Source organism: Rhododendron vialii, chromosome 13a, assembly GCF_030253575.1.
Source record: "Rhododendron vialii isolate Sample 1 chromosome 13a, ASM3025357v1".
NCBI lineage: Eukaryota > Viridiplantae > Streptophyta > Magnoliopsida > Ericales > Ericaceae > Rhododendron > Rhododendron vialii.
Genome location: NC_080569.1, coordinates 1,966,798 through 1,983,128, shown reverse-complemented (window position 1 = coordinate 1,983,128; position 16,331 = coordinate 1,966,798). Strand labels below are relative to the sequence as shown.

At 37.3% G+C, this 16,331-nt stretch overlaps 3 protein-coding genes and 1 pseudogene across 3 annotated transcripts in view; all 4 read left to right on the top strand.

Moving 5' to 3' along the window:
* The window catches only part of LOC131315161 (disease resistance protein RPV1-like), a 40,872-nt gene that overhangs the window by 10,242 nt on the left and 14,299 nt on the right, over positions 1–16,331 (top strand). The gene's annotated exons all lie outside the window — the stretch shown is intronic.
* Positions 1,127–6,529, top strand: LOC131315176 (disease resistance protein RPV1-like; annotated as a pseudogene).
* On the top strand, positions 10,408–12,245 carry LOC131313149 (disease resistance protein RUN1-like). Its single transcript, XM_058341286.1, has 3 exons — positions 10,408–10,413; positions 10,490–10,585; positions 11,125–12,245. Exons 1-3 carry the CDS (start codon positions 10,408–10,410, stop codon positions 12,046–12,048), a joined length of 1,026 nt encoding a protein of 341 aa, XP_058197269.1. The 3' UTR covers positions 12,049–12,245.
* LOC131313148 (disease resistance protein RUN1-like) lies at positions 12,091–14,265 on the top strand. Its single transcript, XM_058341285.1, has 4 exons — positions 12,091–12,112; positions 12,339–12,484; positions 12,723–13,995; positions 14,108–14,265. Exons 1-4 carry the CDS (start codon positions 12,091–12,093, stop codon positions 14,263–14,265), a joined length of 1,599 nt encoding a protein of 532 aa, XP_058197268.1.

Genomic DNA, 16,331 nt, shown 5'->3' with positions numbered 1-16,331 from the left:
TAGGAGGCGGCGCCTCCCCCCAGGCGGAAGAAAACTTGGTTTGGGAAAGGTAGGGAGAGAAAGAAGAGAGAAGGCAGAGAGACTTTAAAGTTTGCCGTCAACATTCAAGTTGTTAAAGTTTTAACACCAAAGGATTCGCTTGACTAGGTCAAGACCTCAGATTTAGAGAGTTAGAGAGTGCTTCCTCTTAAGGTGTCAGATTATTTTGTGGTATGTTGTTTTCAATTCCAATAAGCGTTGTTACAACCGATCACAGGTAACCCACATGTATGCTTGAAGTTCCTCTTATAGTCTTATGTAGTCAACATTGAGTCATAGTCAAATACTGGCTCTTATTAGAGTCCAATTACTATAACAAATAAGTGAATACACTCTCTTTTATCTGAATAGGTGAACACACAATGGAATAAGGTATTTTGTCAGACAAACAAAATATTCATAATCGTTCACATGGATAGTGTAATCCCTTTGTTAATTGAAGAAATTTACAAAAATTGTGCACAAATGAGAGTGGAAAGATTTTTTTGTGTTGAGGCAGTAGCGATGGCGATGGCAATTTAATGGTGGCAAGTATCATTACTATAAAAAATAAAACATATATTATCTCAATTTGGAGGGAAATAAGTACCAAAAGCCAATTAGTGTGTGTGGAGCCCACATGTATCTGAGAGATTGTGTTTGATATTGTGTTTGGATTGTTGTGTGAGTATCATTTTTGTTCTTTGTATTTGTCTTTGGTTGAAATTTGTTGGCATTTTGAGAGCTTAATTTAGGTTTTGGTTTTGATGAGAATATATGCATGTCTCTTGTCCGTACGTTGTTCTCAATGAGGCTTTCTGATACGCTGAGCTTTTTTTTCATTAAATTGGAAAGCAATAACATGTGTTTGTTCATTTTGTTATCTTCTTATTTAATCTTTTCAAGTGTTATTATGTTGGCCAAACCCTGCTATCTGAATACTGAGAGAGAGAGAGAGTATTAAATTTCATTCAAAATAGTTTAATCTTACCAATGCCCTGTTAGTTATAATCAATTGTTTTTACTTTGGTCATGATATAGAATGGTTATAGTGGAGAGAAATATCTTATTCTTGAACCACCTTCTTTTTTTTTTCTTTCCCAGGGGTAAGTCTACATCGATCTATAATTCACCTTTGAGCTTGGTCCATGGAGACTGCTTGGGCAAACGAAGCCTCTTCCTCTTCCTCCTCCATCTCAGCACAATTCAAATATGATGTCTTCTTGAGTTTCAGTGGTGTCGATACCCGCAACAATTTTACCAGCCATCTTTTAGCCGCTTGAGAGCGACATGGCTTCCATACATTCAGAGATGACACAAAGCTAAACAGAGGAGAATATATTGGTTATGAACTTCTGAAAGCAATCGAGGAGTCAAGAATTTCGCTGGTCGTTCTCTCAAAAAATTATGCCTCATCCAGGTGGTGCCTTGACGAACTTGTGAAGATCATGGAGTGCAGGAAGACCTTGCAACAGATTGTTCTGCCTATCTTTTATAACGTTGAGCCATCCGACGTGAGGGCGTAGAAGGGGAGTCTGGCAGAAGCATTTGCCAAGCATGAAGAGCGTCTTAATGAGGATTCAGGTGGCAGGGTGGAGAAGTGGAGGGAAGCCCTCACTGAGGTTGCGAATTTGTCCGGTTGGGATTTACCAAAGGTGGCCAATAGGTATTTTCCTCAACCTCTCTGAAACTTTATTTGGGGATGCAAGTGTAAATTTGACTACACTTTTGAAGCTTATTACGATATGGTTTATGTTGCTCTTAAAAGTATTTTAAAACCAGTCTGTCCATCAAGTTTTAAATGCCACAGCACCAGATGTGTGAATTTGCTTAGAACTTTGGCTTATTTGATTGTTGTTCTCGCTAACAGATAGAAATTTTGACTAGGATCAAGCCTTTGTTGTGCATGCTTCTAGGCCGAAGGGTCCTCACAACCTCACCTAAGTTTTTGCCAAACTTAGCGTGGTTCTCATGCCATGGCTTTTCTACGTTTGGTAAAGGATTTGCTTTTTTGTTATTTTAATAGTGTGTACAAATTTGCAGTGATGAAGCACATCTAATTCAAAAAGCCGTTGAAGAGGTCCAAAATAACTTAAATATTGTAGTTCTACATGTTGCATGCCACGAAACTGGACTAGAGTCATCATGCCTTCAAAGACTCAAGCTGTTGTTGAAAATGGAAACAGATGATGTTCGCATTGTTGCTATATGGGGGATGGGTGGAATTGGTAAGACAACAATAGCTAAAAAGCTATATAATCTGGTCCAACATAAGTTTGAAGGTAGCACTTTTCTTGAAAATATTAGAGAAACTTCAAAGCAAACTAATGGTCTGGTTGTTTTACAAGAGCAACTTCTTTCGGATATATTCAGAAGTGGAACTCATAACTTAAGAAATTGTCATCAAGGAATTGAGGTTATAAAACAGAGAGCTTTCTCTCGTAAGGTTCTTCTTATTCTTGATGATGTGGATGATGTCCAACAATTGAAAGCATTAGCCATAGATCGAGATATCTTTGGTTTTGGAAGTAGGATTATCATAACAACAAGAGATATTTCTTCACTGAATTTCATTAAAGTGGACGAGATATACGCAGCAGAGAAGATGAACGAGGACGAATCTCTTGAACTCTTCAGGTGGCATTGCTTTAAGGAACACCATCATACAGAAGACCATTTGGACCTTTCAAACCAAGTTGTGCATTATGCTGGAGGGCTTCCATTAGCTCTCGAAGTTTTGGGTTCTTTTTTCTGTGGCAAGAGCATACCTCAATGGAAAAGTGCAATAGCGAAATTAAGAAAAATCCCTGATGATGATGTTCAAGGAAAACTTAAGATAAGTTTTGATTCGCTAAGTAAGGAAGCGAAGGAGTTGTTCCTAGATATGGCATGTTTTTTTATTGGAACATATGGCAATTATACAATCAAAATACTTGAAGGCTGTAACTTTTTCGCTGCAATTGGGATTCGGGTTCTGGTCGATCAATGTCTCATAAAATACGGGCCCTGTAATGAGTTTCTGATGCATGATTTGCTTAGAGACATGGGCAGAGAAATTGTCCGGCAAGAATCTGTTAAGGACCCAAGGAGGCGGAGCAGACTGTGGTATCATGAGGATGCCCTTGGAGTGTTGGGAGATGGCACGGTGAGCTCCATAGACATGAAACTTTTATAGATATATGATATTTAACTACTTCAAGAATTCCAAATCATACGCACTTTCTCAATTCTCACAGTTAATATTTTGGGTTCGTAATTCTAAGAGAACATAGACATGAATGTAAAGTCTTAGAATAAACATATTCTTTTTTTCAACAAGGTCAACTTTTTTCCTCATTATCCACTGGATTTTTCCTGTATCAGTGCACTGAAGCTGTAATTCTGAGAGTATATAGACATGAACTTAACTATCTTAAAATAAGCATATTCTATTTCTCAACAAGGTGAACTTTTTCCTCATTATCCAGTGGCTTTTTCCGTATCAGGGCACTGAAGCTGTTGAATGTTGGGTTTTTCTCAAAAACCATTGTGGAAAATATATAGTTTCAAAAAAAAAAAATTTTGTTTCGGATCTACTTCTTACGTGTGCGTGAAGTTTCATGAGGAAGGGTTAGGGTTTTACCTTTTCGGAGTTCAAAAACAAAACCCTACTTCTGGTTATGAAAAGATTGATTCCTTCTTGCTCTTTGCACCCCAAAAATCTTCAACCCTATGACCCAAGAGAAATTAGCCAATAGGGTTTGTGGGAACCCTAGAATATTTCTCCCTTCTTTTAATCTCTCAATTCTCTCTCAATATCTGGTAGGAGAAAAAATTTGTCGTATCCTACATGAGAGAATTAGAGATATATTTATAGGGATAAATTTACTTGGCCAATAAGTCAAACTCTTGTTGGGCTAGGATTGGGACCTATGGGCTTCTTAAGGCTTAGCTAAAATTGGACTCACGCTCTCTCATCTCCATGAGTGGTGGCCCAATTAAACCAAAATTAATTCCACTATATAATTATGGCTGAACTCTAGGCCTCAAGAATATTAATATATTGTTCCCAATAAATGGCAATACTGTAATGTCAAACCCCTTCACTATGTAATGTCCATAAGTAGCAATTGGTCATAATAAACAACTATCACACCAAAGCATACTTATATTTTAATTCCATTGAATACTAGTTCACTCACTTTTAGTCTAGAAAAACATTTTAATGAACACTTCATTAAAATGACTAGTACTAGGTTTAAAGACTAATCCAGTGAACTAACTCAAGGGGACATTATACTCTGTAATTAAATAGAGAGTGAATTCCATCTTGAAAATAATGTTCTCACAGTCCTAACATAAATCACCCAACCCACCGAGGTGTTGATCGAGTTAGACCTCACTCATTGGTGACTCAAAGTGACATAGGCTAGATACTTAAGTTCATTAACTTTCTTAGGATTCTTATCAGCAATTGTGAATAGTTTAAATTACAAACATTGGTGATTTATATCTCCCGTAAGTAAATCACATTTACATACATAAATCATATTCAATGTAATTTGGGACTTTTATATTCATCTTATGAATTATATCCAATGTATGAAACAAAGCATTTCAGAATAATAAAATAAAACTCTTATTGATAATGTAAATAAACAAATATTGGCTCTGAGGGCATAAAACCAACATTGAAGGCCTCTTCCTAAACTTTCATGAGCCAAATGAGGTCCAAGTAAATTCAAAAGCATTTGAAAAGATGAACAGATTGTGGCTGCTTCATCTCAATAATGTTCATCTCAGCGAAGGTTACGAACATATCTCCAGAAAACTATGGTGGCTATGTTGGAATGGTTTCCCATTGAAATGTTTGCCGTCAAACCTGCATATGGAGAATTTAGTTACTCTTGACTTGCGCTATAGTAGCCTGAAAAAAGTGTGGAATGGAACCAAGGTACAACATTAAATTTTTCCTTTTTCGAACGCCACTCACATTTTGTGTTATGTGAAAATTAACGTTCCTCATTCTGTTTTGGACAGATTGGTCAAACTGAAATTCCTTTACCCAAGTTATTCCTATCACGTAATCGAAACCCCTGACTTCTCTGGACTCAAGAATCTTGAGGAATTGTTGCTTAATGATTGCATAAGTTTGGTAGAGGTTGACAAATCTATTAGATTTCTCAACAAACTTGTTATCCTAGATATGAAGAACTGTAAAAAACTTAGGAAGCTTCCCTCAAGCATTTGGATGTTGAAATCTCTTGGAAGTCTAGATCTCTCTGGCTGCTCCATGATTGGAAAATTTTCTGGATTCAAAGGATCACCGTCTAAATCACAGTCCTCATTCCTCTCATTTTGGAATTTCAGAACAAAGAGAGTGGGTTCTATTGGTTTGTCACTTTCCCCAGTACTTGGCTTAAGTTGCTTAAAAGATTTCAAGATGAAAAACTGCAATCCCTCATGTCTACCAAATGAAGTCGGGAATTTGATCTCATTGGAGACTTTGGATCTTAGCGGAAACAATTTGCCTACCTTATCGGATAGCATCTGCGACCTTACTCACTTAAAGGATTTGACTTTGAAAGACTGCAATCTGTCGCATCTGCCCAGCGAAATTGGGAGGCTGGTCACATTAGAAGTTTTGTCTCTTCAAGGAAACAGTTTACTTGCCTTGTCGGATAGTCTGTGTGACCTTACTCGCTTAAAGGAGTTGAATTTGAATTACTGTAATGTGACACATTTGCCTGGTGGAATTGGAATGTTGAGCTCGTTAAAATTTTTGGATCTTGAAAGTAACAATATATGTAGCCTACCAAATAGTTTCAGTGACCTTGCTAGCTTGGAAAGACTCTTCTTGAGTAATTGTGGAAGGCTCCAATCACTTCCAGATTTTCCAGTAAGTTTGAACTGTGTGAATGCAAGAAACTACTCATTACTAGAAAGAATACCTGCTGAATTCAACCCGCAAGATACACTATACATGTGCCTTGCAGGATGCGATATGTTAGCTGAGAACAATATTGTACATGGTGTTATAGAAAGACTCGACCAGTATAAGGTTCTCTCTCTCTCTTTCTCTCTCTCTCTCTCTCTTCAAAAGAACAATAGGATATAAAGCGTATATTGCATCAATATAACTGCTAATATCTCATTTGTCATCTTCTTATTGTCAGTATAATATCAGCCTGTGTGAATATTTTGATTTCAAGTCCTGTCAAGAAAAAGGAATATATTTATACTCAACTAATGCATGATTTGTTGGAACAGGAATGGTCTGCAGTGTGGGGAGGCAGACGTATTTATCTTCCAGGGGATGAGGTTCCCAATTGGTTCCAGTACCAGTATACTGGGTCAAAATTCTCTCTTTTGGTGCCATCTCTGGTAACCCCGGAGAAAACTGGGCTGGATTTTATGTATAGTTTTCAGAACTCACAATGAACCTACTATTCGGTCTATTATGACTATTTCCAATACGAAAACTGATTGGCAGTGGTGGTGGGAGCAGCACATAGCTGACATAACTCATGTAGATCGATCAGATGCTAATCATCTATTTGGCATCAGATCAGATGGATTTGATGCAGATTGGATTTAGGAAAATAGTATTTTATTAGTATTTTATTTTACAGCTTTAGTTTTAGTATTTTGTTTGGAATCTTATAATTTAGGAGTGTTAACATGGAATTATTTAGTTTCTTAATTTAGATTGATTCAGTTTCTTATTTTATCTTTTCTTGTTTTACAAGAAGTAGGGTTGCTTCCTAATATTTTTATTCCTTTTAAATTCTAGGGTAGCTACTACTATATAATAAGATTGTCGCCATTGGGGCAAGAGAGTTGTTTTTTGATGAATATTAATGAAAATTGAGATTATTTCTCATTATTGTGTGTTCGTAGAGGGAGCACCTCTAGTTCATACTTATTTGTCCTTGTTGCACGTTCTTCTATTTCGACACGCCTCCCTACATCAAAAATCCATTTGCACCTCGGGGATGAATTGGCGATTGAGATAATTCCAGAAGACTCCGAGAAGAAGGAGTCGTGGTTGACAGTGAAGAAGTGTGGGATTAATCTCATATAAGAGGACAACAAGGACAATACAGTGACAAATGATTTATAAGTTTGATAACAGAGGATCCAGATATTTTGAGTCTGAGATATTAGTCCAGTGCACCTAAGATTGCCTGGATATCCTGAGTTATTAATCAAACGAGTCACCTAACAAGAAGAGAAGTATGCAGGGCTACCCCCTATCTCTCGGAAAAGGCACGAGTCAAAATCTATCATTCATCTTTGAGCTTGGTCCATGGAGGCTGCATGGCCAAAGAAGCCTCTTCCTCATCCTCCTCCATCTCAACACATTTCAAATATGACGTCTTCTTGAGTTTCAGGGGTGGTTTTAAAAACCTTGATGAGTGGTTTGTTAACAGAAACTCATACATATAGTTTTTGAACAGTTGTTTGGATAGGCATGAATTGGATTCAATTCATGGAGGTTATGGTTTCTTGGTCATGCGTGTGAGATGCATAACCGGATTAGTTTTTTCCCTTTTGAGCTGACTTTGTTTGCAAGATTCCGCACTTGTGTGAGACATTGTCTGGTCAAACTCTTCAAGTTGGTTCCTGGATGAATTCTTTTTTGCACTGTACCTAACAAGCTTATGGTGTAGAAGGTATGTCTTCTTCATCCCACCATTGTTCAGCCGTTATGCAAGATCTTTCTAGAGCACATTTTAAGTTAACTTCAATTGTTTATGGAAGGTTAAGCACATAAAGAATCTGCTAATCCTGTCTTTGTTCCCGGGCACTCCTTCCTGTAACCAACTCGAATGAAGTCTTATCGAACAGACATAGCAGTAGACTGAGATAAGAATCAATACAGCTGTGAGGGAATTTGTGAAAGACAAGGACAGCTAGTTAAGAATCCAACTCTCTCCTTCCAATCGATCAACGCGTATTAAACTCAACCCCCATCCAACTGCATCTCTCCCCAAACGGTGTGGTGCATTCAAAGATACAACCAAAGGGCAAGCAACCAAGTCTCCGTTGACCACAACCATCTCATAAATGTCCACACCATTCACTATCCCATTGTGGTCATACGTTTTAAAGAAGTGGTTGAATGTTAGTCCTAGAATTTTCATGTCAAAAAAAAAAAAAAAAGTCCTACTCCCTCCGTCCCCTTTTTAATATCCAGTATTCCATTTTGAGTTGTTCCTTAATAAGTGTCTATTTTGTAAAGTTAATGGATAAAAGTTGGTACATTTTCCATTTTGAAAAGTTAATGAGTAAAAATGTAATGATGATGTCTCCATAGAAGGTAAGTAGGGAAAGTGGAGATAAAAGTTGATGTGAAAGGTGAAATGATGATTTTTTTTTAATAAGTTGGAGTTACGAAGCGAGACACTTAAAAATGGACGGAGGGAGTAGAATTTATGGAAACAACCAATGATAGTGACACGAAGTTCTCATCACTCTCACCATCCCCGATTGCGACATGCTGCTGAAACACCCAAAATATCCCCATGCTAGGATCCAAAAAAAAAAAACGATCATGTAAACAAGAAAAAGAACACAAAAGAAAAAATCATAAAAGTCTCGGAAGGCAATTTCAGCAATGCGGAAAAACGCGTGAATAGACTGATTTTGCCTGAAAAAATTGAGGAAAGTTGTCCTTTGGATTCCTTCTTCTTATATGTCCATCAGCAGATGGATTACTCTCAAGTTGGCATGGTTTAAGGAAGACCATCCGAAAGACGACTATTTGGGCCTTTCGGAGTAAGTCGTGGCCTATGCGGGAGGGCTTCCATAGTTCCATTAGCCCTGGATGTTTTCGTTTCGAGAGCATACCTGAATGGAAAAGTGCAATATAGAAATTGATAAATTTTGGTAAATAAAGACAAAAATAAGTTAAACAGACAAATTTTTTTTGGATTATTATTTTTATTATTCATAATTTTGAGTTTGGATCGTAATTTTTTACTTATCTGATTCTTCTTGTCGAGACGAACTAATAATTCACACGAATTTAATGCAAAATTAACAAATGCAGTTTTTTTTTAAATAAAACAAAATAATAATCAAAGTGGCTTTTTAAGCCTAACCGCTCCTGAGTGCATCATAACTAGCTGATAGTACTGGTGGCAGATTTATGTGAGGACCAGTGGGGGCACAGGATCCCACTATTTTTCTTTTCTTCCACACGTGTAAATTATGTGTTAGAAATGTTAGCACTATACTTTCAAACAAGAAAAGATTATTGAGTGTTACTGGGCCACCGCCACATGATGTTCCAATACCCTTCTCCACAACATATTAGTGTGGAACTCAAGACTTTTTTTTTTTTGAACGGCGAACTCAAGAGTTAATATAAGAGTCTCCCCCAAATATGTAATAGAAAAGGGTTTTGGAAAACCATGTGACAGTACCCCACGATCACTAAATTATTAAATAATCACAAGCAAGCCTCCATTGACTAAACTTTGCCTCCATGCTACTCCTACCACGTAAATACGGATAATAATCATTATCTCGTCACAAAATGCATGTCAAGTGAGAATCCTTTTCACCTTCTCCCTTATTCCTCTATTTATTTTCTTAAATCTATCAATAACTCCTCTCAATTCGTATGGACGATGATTTGTACAGCACTAAAAACCAAAAAAAAAAATTGTATTTTTTCTTCGTAGCTACTTTAACAAAATATATGATAGTTAAAAAACACTTTTTCCAATAAGGATCTTGAAGAAATAGTTCAAAGAAACTTAAGTTGTGTTAGATTCTTGAAAATGAGATGGACATTTGCTTCCACAAGAAAATAGCATCGGTGGCCCACAGGTTCAAATTTCTGGCTACGCCACTGGTGATTCAAACTGGAAATTTTCACACAAAATGCAGTGTGATATTTCCCCTTCCTTGTCGAACAACGTGTTTTTCCCTCTACCCCAACTAGCAACAAAAAACAGACAAACCAGGTTTTCCACTCCATTCTCTTCTCTGTACTCTGATCAGCACGACCACTGACCGTTATTTTCCCTTATTACTTCCTCCTCTCTTTCCTCTTTACTGTATCAGATGTTTCCCATGACAAAAAACTCTTTGCTTTTAACTTCAACCACGGCTGCGATTGCGGGAAATACTTTCAATACTTTCTGCATAAATGCATGATTTTGGGGTTCTACTTATTTGTTTTCTCTGTACCAGCTGCTTGTAATTTGTTAGAGTTTTGAGAGCTTAATTTAGAGTTTTTCCTAACACGAACAAGTTTATGAGCACCTCAATTGATTCTTTAGACCAATCAAACCCTCCATTATGAGACGGTTCATTTAAAGCCGTGACAAAGCTCGTATAGATTGATACCATAATAATAGATAACTTCTGCTGATAACACCTGAAACAACCTAAGACATGAGAGTAAGCAAATTCCCAAGTTCTAGGCTTTAACCACTTGGTCACATATCTTTTTTATGTGTGTGTGTTCTGTAACCAGATTTTCCCCCTTTCTTACACGGGGACGATTGTTCGAATCTACTACTCCGTACAATCAAACAAGTCACCTAACAACAAGTGTGAGGATAACCCCTTTGTCTCTTGGATAAGGCACAAAGTCTACATCTATCATTCATCTTTGAGCTTGGACCCTGGTCCATGGAGTCTGCGTGCATGGAAAAATGAAGCCTCTTCTTCTTTCTATATACATCAATCATTATGAGAGGGTCTATTACTTGAATAATTTAGAAAGCATAACTAGTTACCTACTGAATTCAACTGCAGAAGTGGACAAGACCATGCATGCACCTTCCGGAATTCAATTTTTTATTTTATTTTATTGGTGGGATGCAATTGGAAAAAAATCCGGTACACACCCGGCATAACTAATTACGTTACGCCTCTCAATGGTTTTAGGTTACAGAAATGATATTGGTACCGACGGGGTCGGTACCGAAATCGTAGGGACGGCCGTGCTGGACCGTCTCCGACCACCGGACGGCCGATCCGAGCCGTCTAAAAATTTAAAAAAAAAATAACGAGGGGGCCCACGTGGGAATCAACGGCATCCGAGGTGTGTAAAGTGCTTGATCCGAGCACCCTTTTTTCGTGTATATATGTATATTCGCGGAACAGTTTAATGTCATCCGACATATGTTTGAAGGTAGCAGTTTTCTTGCGAATGTTGCAGAAACTTCAAAGCAACCAAATGGTTTGGTTTGTTTACAAGAGCAACTTCTTTTGAATATACGTAGCAACGGAACCCATAATATAAGAAATTCCTATCAAGGAATCGAGGTAATAAAACAAAGAGCTTTTTGTCGAAAGGTTCTTCTTGTTCTGGATGATGTGGATAATGTCCAGCAATTGAAAGCATTAGCGATAGATCAAGATTCCTTCAGGTCTGGAACGGGAAGTAGGATTATCATAACAACAAGAGGTGTGTCTTTGCTAAATTTGCTTAAAGTGGATGAGATATATGCAGCAAAGGAGTTAAATAGGAGTGAATCTCTTCAACTCTTAAGTTGGCATGCCTTTAAGGAAGACTATCCCAAAGGAAACTATTTGGACCTTTCGGATCAAGTCGTGGCCTATGCTGGAGGGCTTCCATTAGCTCTTGAAGTTTTGGGCTCCTTTCTGTATGGCAAGAGCATACATGAATGGAAAAGTGCAATATCAAAATTGAAAAAAATCCCTCCTATAGATGTTCAAGCAAAACTTAAGATAAGTTTTGATTCTCTTAGTGATGAAGTGAAAGAGTTGTTCCTAGATATGACATGTTTTTTTGCTAGAACATATGGTGTTTCTACGATCAAAATACTTGAAGGCTGTAATTTTTTCGCTGCGATTGGAATTCGGGTTCTGGCCGATCGGTGTCTCATAAAATATGGGCCCTGTGATGAGCTTATGATGCATGATTTGATTAGAGGCATGGGCAGAGAAATTGTCCGACAAGAATCTGTTAAGGAGCCAGGGAGGCGTAGCAGATTATGGTATAAAGAGGATGCCCTTGAAGTGTTGAGAGATGGAACGGTGAGGTCCATATTCCTGAACTTTTAATTCATATTTTCTGTTTATTTACTGCTAGAATTCCAAACGTGTATGCACATTCTTAGTTCTCACGGTTAGTATTGATGGACTTAATCATAACTTCCTTCTTATTTTGTTTCCTCATTAAGGTAAACTTCGCTCCTCATGGTGCAATGGATTTTTGTATTAGGGAACTGAAGCGGTTGAAGGTCTCTTCCTAAACTTTGCTAAGCCGAATGACGTCCAAGTGAATCCAAGGGCCTTTGAAAAGATGAATAGACTATGGCTACTTCATCTCAATTATGTTAACCTAAGCGTAGGTTATGAACATATCTCCAAAAGGTTACTATGGCTATGCTGGAATGGATTCCCGTTGAAATGTGTCCCATCAAAATTGTATATGGAGAATTTGGTTACTCTTGACTTGAGTCATAGTCGCCTAAAACAAGTATGGAAAGGAACCAAGGTAATAACATTCTTCTTCTCTCTCTTTCAATAACCCTCAGATTGTATACGATGTTAAAATTAGCGTTGCTATTACCAAGCTAGAATCCGTGACTTCTCCAAACTCAACCAATTAATACCAGCCCATAGACTTGTGCACTCCAGCCCATCATGCCCTGCTCCATTATTTATCTCACTCAAAACACTGCTAGCATCGTATTTTACATGAAAATTAATGGTTCTTGTTTTCTTTTGGACAGATGTTGGGTAAACTGAAATTCCTTTACCTCAGTCATTGCTATTACCTAACCAGAACCCCTGACTTCTTTGGACTCAACAATCTTCAGGAACTGTTGCTTAATGATTGCATAAGGTTGGTAGAGGTTGACGATTCTATTAGATTTCTCAAAAAACTTGTTCTAGATATGAAGAACTGTAAAAAACTTCAGAAGCTTCCCTCAAGCATTTGGATGTTGAAAACTCTTGAAAATCTTGATCTCTCTGGCTACTCCATGCTTGGAAAATATTCTGGAATCAAGCTATCTAAATCACTGTCCCCATTCCTCTCATTTTGGAATTTCAGAACAAAGAGAGTGGATTCTATTTGTTTGTCACTTTCCCCTGTACTTGGCTTAAGTTGCTTAAAAGAATTGAGCATGGAAAACTGCAATTTGTCATGTCTACCAAATGAAGTCGGGAATTTGATCTCATTGGAGACTTTGGATCTTGGCAGAAATAATTTGCGTACCTTACCGGATAGTATCTGTAACCTTACTCGCTTGAAGAAGTTGTATTTGTCACACTGTGATGTGTCGCATCTGCCAAGTGAAATCGGGAGGCTGGCCACCTTAGAGGCTTTGATTCTTAAAGGTAACAGTTTAGTTAACTTACCGGATAGCATCTGCAACCTTACTCTCTTAAAGAATTTGAATTTGTCACTATGTGACGTGTCACATCTGCCTTGCGAAATTGGGCGGTTGATCTCATTGCAAAAGTTAAATCTTGGAGGAAACAATTTACTTACCTTGCCGGATAGTATCTGTAACCTTGCTTGTTTGGAGGTGTTGTCTTTGCCACACTGTAATGTGTCACATCTGCCCGACAGAATTGGAATGTTGAGCTCGTTAAAGTGGTTTGATCTTAGAAGTAACAGTGTTAGTATCCTACCAAATAGTTTCAGTGACCTTGCGAGCTTGGAAATACTCTACTTGAGTAATTGTGAAAGGCTCCAATCACTTCCAAAGCTTCCAGCAAGTTTATACCATGTGGATGCAATCAACTGCACATTACTACTAGAAAGAATACCTACCGAATTCAACTGGCCACCTGGGTTGTGCAAGCCTTTTCAGGAATGGTCAATGCAGAGAATGTTTGGTGTGTATCTTCCTGGGGATGAGGTTCCCAATTGGTTCCCGTACCAGTATACAGGGTCAAAATTATCTCTTGGGGTACCACCTCTGGTAACTCGGAGAATAATTGGCTGGAATTTATGCATAGTTTTCAGGACTCACAAAAAACCTGGTCAAAGGTCTTGTATGTATATTTTCAGTAAGAAAAAATGAAGACTTGCAAAATGAAAACAAGTACAAAACTGGGGTAACGTACCAAGATGAAGATCGGATCAAACTCATCTATTTCCCATCAGTTGTCACAGGAATCCATTTGTTTGGCGGGGATGAATTGGAGATTGAGATAAGTCCAGATGACCAGGAGAAGACAGTGCCGTGGTTGACGGTGAAGAAGTGTGGGATTCAACTAGTTTATGAGGACGATGTAGACATTACAGGGACGAATGTTTTGTAACATTGATCCAGTACACTACTTATCCTTTATTTCGAGCCTTCTAGTTTTCTTTCCTTTGCTTTTGGAAAGTATGCATAACAAACCTGTTTAACTCTTTATGCTTCCTGTGTTCATAAAATAATGTGCCACCAAATTTTGTACCAAATTCGATGAATTGAATCTCTAAGTCATCTCTCTATTTTCGGTTTTACGTTAGTAGTATGCTATTTCTACCCTCCAAATCCTTTTCTTTATTTATTTTGTGGTATGTTGTTTTCAATTCCAATAAGCGTTGTTACAGCGGATCACAGACAACCCACATGTATGCTTAAAGTTCCTCTTATAGTCTTTTATGTAGTCAACATTGAGTCATAGTCAAATACTGGCTCTTATTAGAATCCAATTACTATTACAAATAAGTGAATACTCTTTCTCTTTTATCTGAAAATAGGTGAACACAATGGAATAAGGTATTTTGTCAGACAAACAAAATAATCATAATCGTTCACATCGAAAGTGTTCTCTCTTTGTTAATTGAGGAAATTTACAAAAATTGTGCACAGAAGAGAGTGGAAAGATTTTTTGTGTTGAGGCGGTAGCTATGGCGATGGCGGTTTGATGGTGGCAAGTATCATTACTAAAAAAAATATTAAATATATTATCCCAATTTTGAGGGAAATAAATACCAAAAGCCAATTTGTGGATGAGGGGTACCTATTATGCTTGGAGTTCAACCTAGTTCAATTTTATGATTCAATTATTTATTTGTTTGTCTCAAATAGTTGGTCGAGACTCGAGCCACTCTAAAGAAAAATGTAAGGTTGATCGAATCATGCTCAAACAAACTAAAGTAGTGTAATGATCTTTAAAATAATCTGTAGTATATACGAGCTTTGTTGATACTAGTATCTTTTTTTTTCAATATCCAACAAATTTGATCATTAACTATCTCTGTCAATTTTGTAAAATAATCCGTATTAAAAAATTTAATCATGAATTTAAACCCGAAAGATTTCATTTGATTTAATTCTTGGAGCGAATTGAACAAAAAAGAGTGTATCATCTAGAATTACCCTCTCTTTTTTGTTTTTATTTCACTGTTGCAATTTCGAAAATAAATGCCGTATTGTTACAAGAGTACCACTGGTAGCAGTATTTTTTGGCCCAAGACGTCAAATTTCTTTTTCTTTTCACATTTCTCTCCAATTCGCAAATATGGACCACAAAAGTCAAAATCGCGTTCCCTACCATTCGGCATAGCCTTGATCGATTTCCTTCTTCATCTCCGCCTTACCCATTTGTCGATCTAACCTATATTTCTCCTTTTCAGACGACAAAAAATGACGACGATGGTATTGATCGACCACTCGAACTACTGGGTAAACTCAGTGTAAGTTACACAACTATGGAATTTCTGGAGATCAATTTCTTTGATTTGTCTTTCGATTCTTGTATTTTTTTAAATTTTTTTTTGGAACATGCAAGAAGTGTTATTCGTTAGTTATTGTTTTAGTGAGATTTGACCATCTCACTCACTTTGATTCTTTGTACAACAATGCTACTCACATAACGATCCAAACACAACAATTTACATAATCTCTCACGTACATGTGAGGCCCACACATAGTAGTACATGTGGAGCCAGATGTATCTGAGAAGTTGTGTTTGGTGTTGTGTTTGGATTGCTGTGTGGTTATCATTTTTGTTCTTTGTATTTGTCTTTGGTTGAAATTTGTTGGCATCTTGAGAGCTTAATTTAGGTTTTGGATTTGATGAGAACATATACATGTCTCTTGTCCGTACGTTGTTCTCAATGAGGCTTTCTGATACAATAACATGTGTTTGTTCATTTTGTTATCTTCTTATTTAATCTTTTCATGCGTTATTATGTTGGTGGAACCCCGCTAACGGAGCACGGTTGTGGTATCTGAACAGAGAGAGAGAGAGAGAGAGAGAGAGAGAGAGTAGTAAATTATGTCCTGTTAGTTATAATCAATTGTTTTTACTCTGGTGATGATATAGAATGGTTATAGTGGAGAGAAGAATATCTTATTCTTGAACCTTTTTTTTATTTTTTTCAGGGGTAT

Excerpts from the sequence above, each read along its gene's own strand:
- LOC131313148 (XM_058341285.1), top strand. The coding sequence starts at position 12,091 with ATGCACATTCTTAGTTCTCACG. Across the intron at positions 12,113-12,338 it reads GCACATTCTTAGTTCTCACG|GTTATGAACATATCTCCAAA; the intron begins GTTAGTATTGAT and ends ACCTAAGCGTAG. Across the intron at positions 13,996-14,107 it reads AAAACCTGGTCAAAGGTCTT|TTGTCACAGGAATCCATTTG; the intron begins GTATGTATATTT and ends ATTTCCCATCAG.
- LOC131313149 (XM_058341286.1), top strand. Across the intron at positions 10,586-11,124 it reads AGTGTGAGGATAACCCCTTT|TTTAATGTCATCCGACATAT; the intron begins GTCTCTTGGATA and ends TTCGCGGAACAG.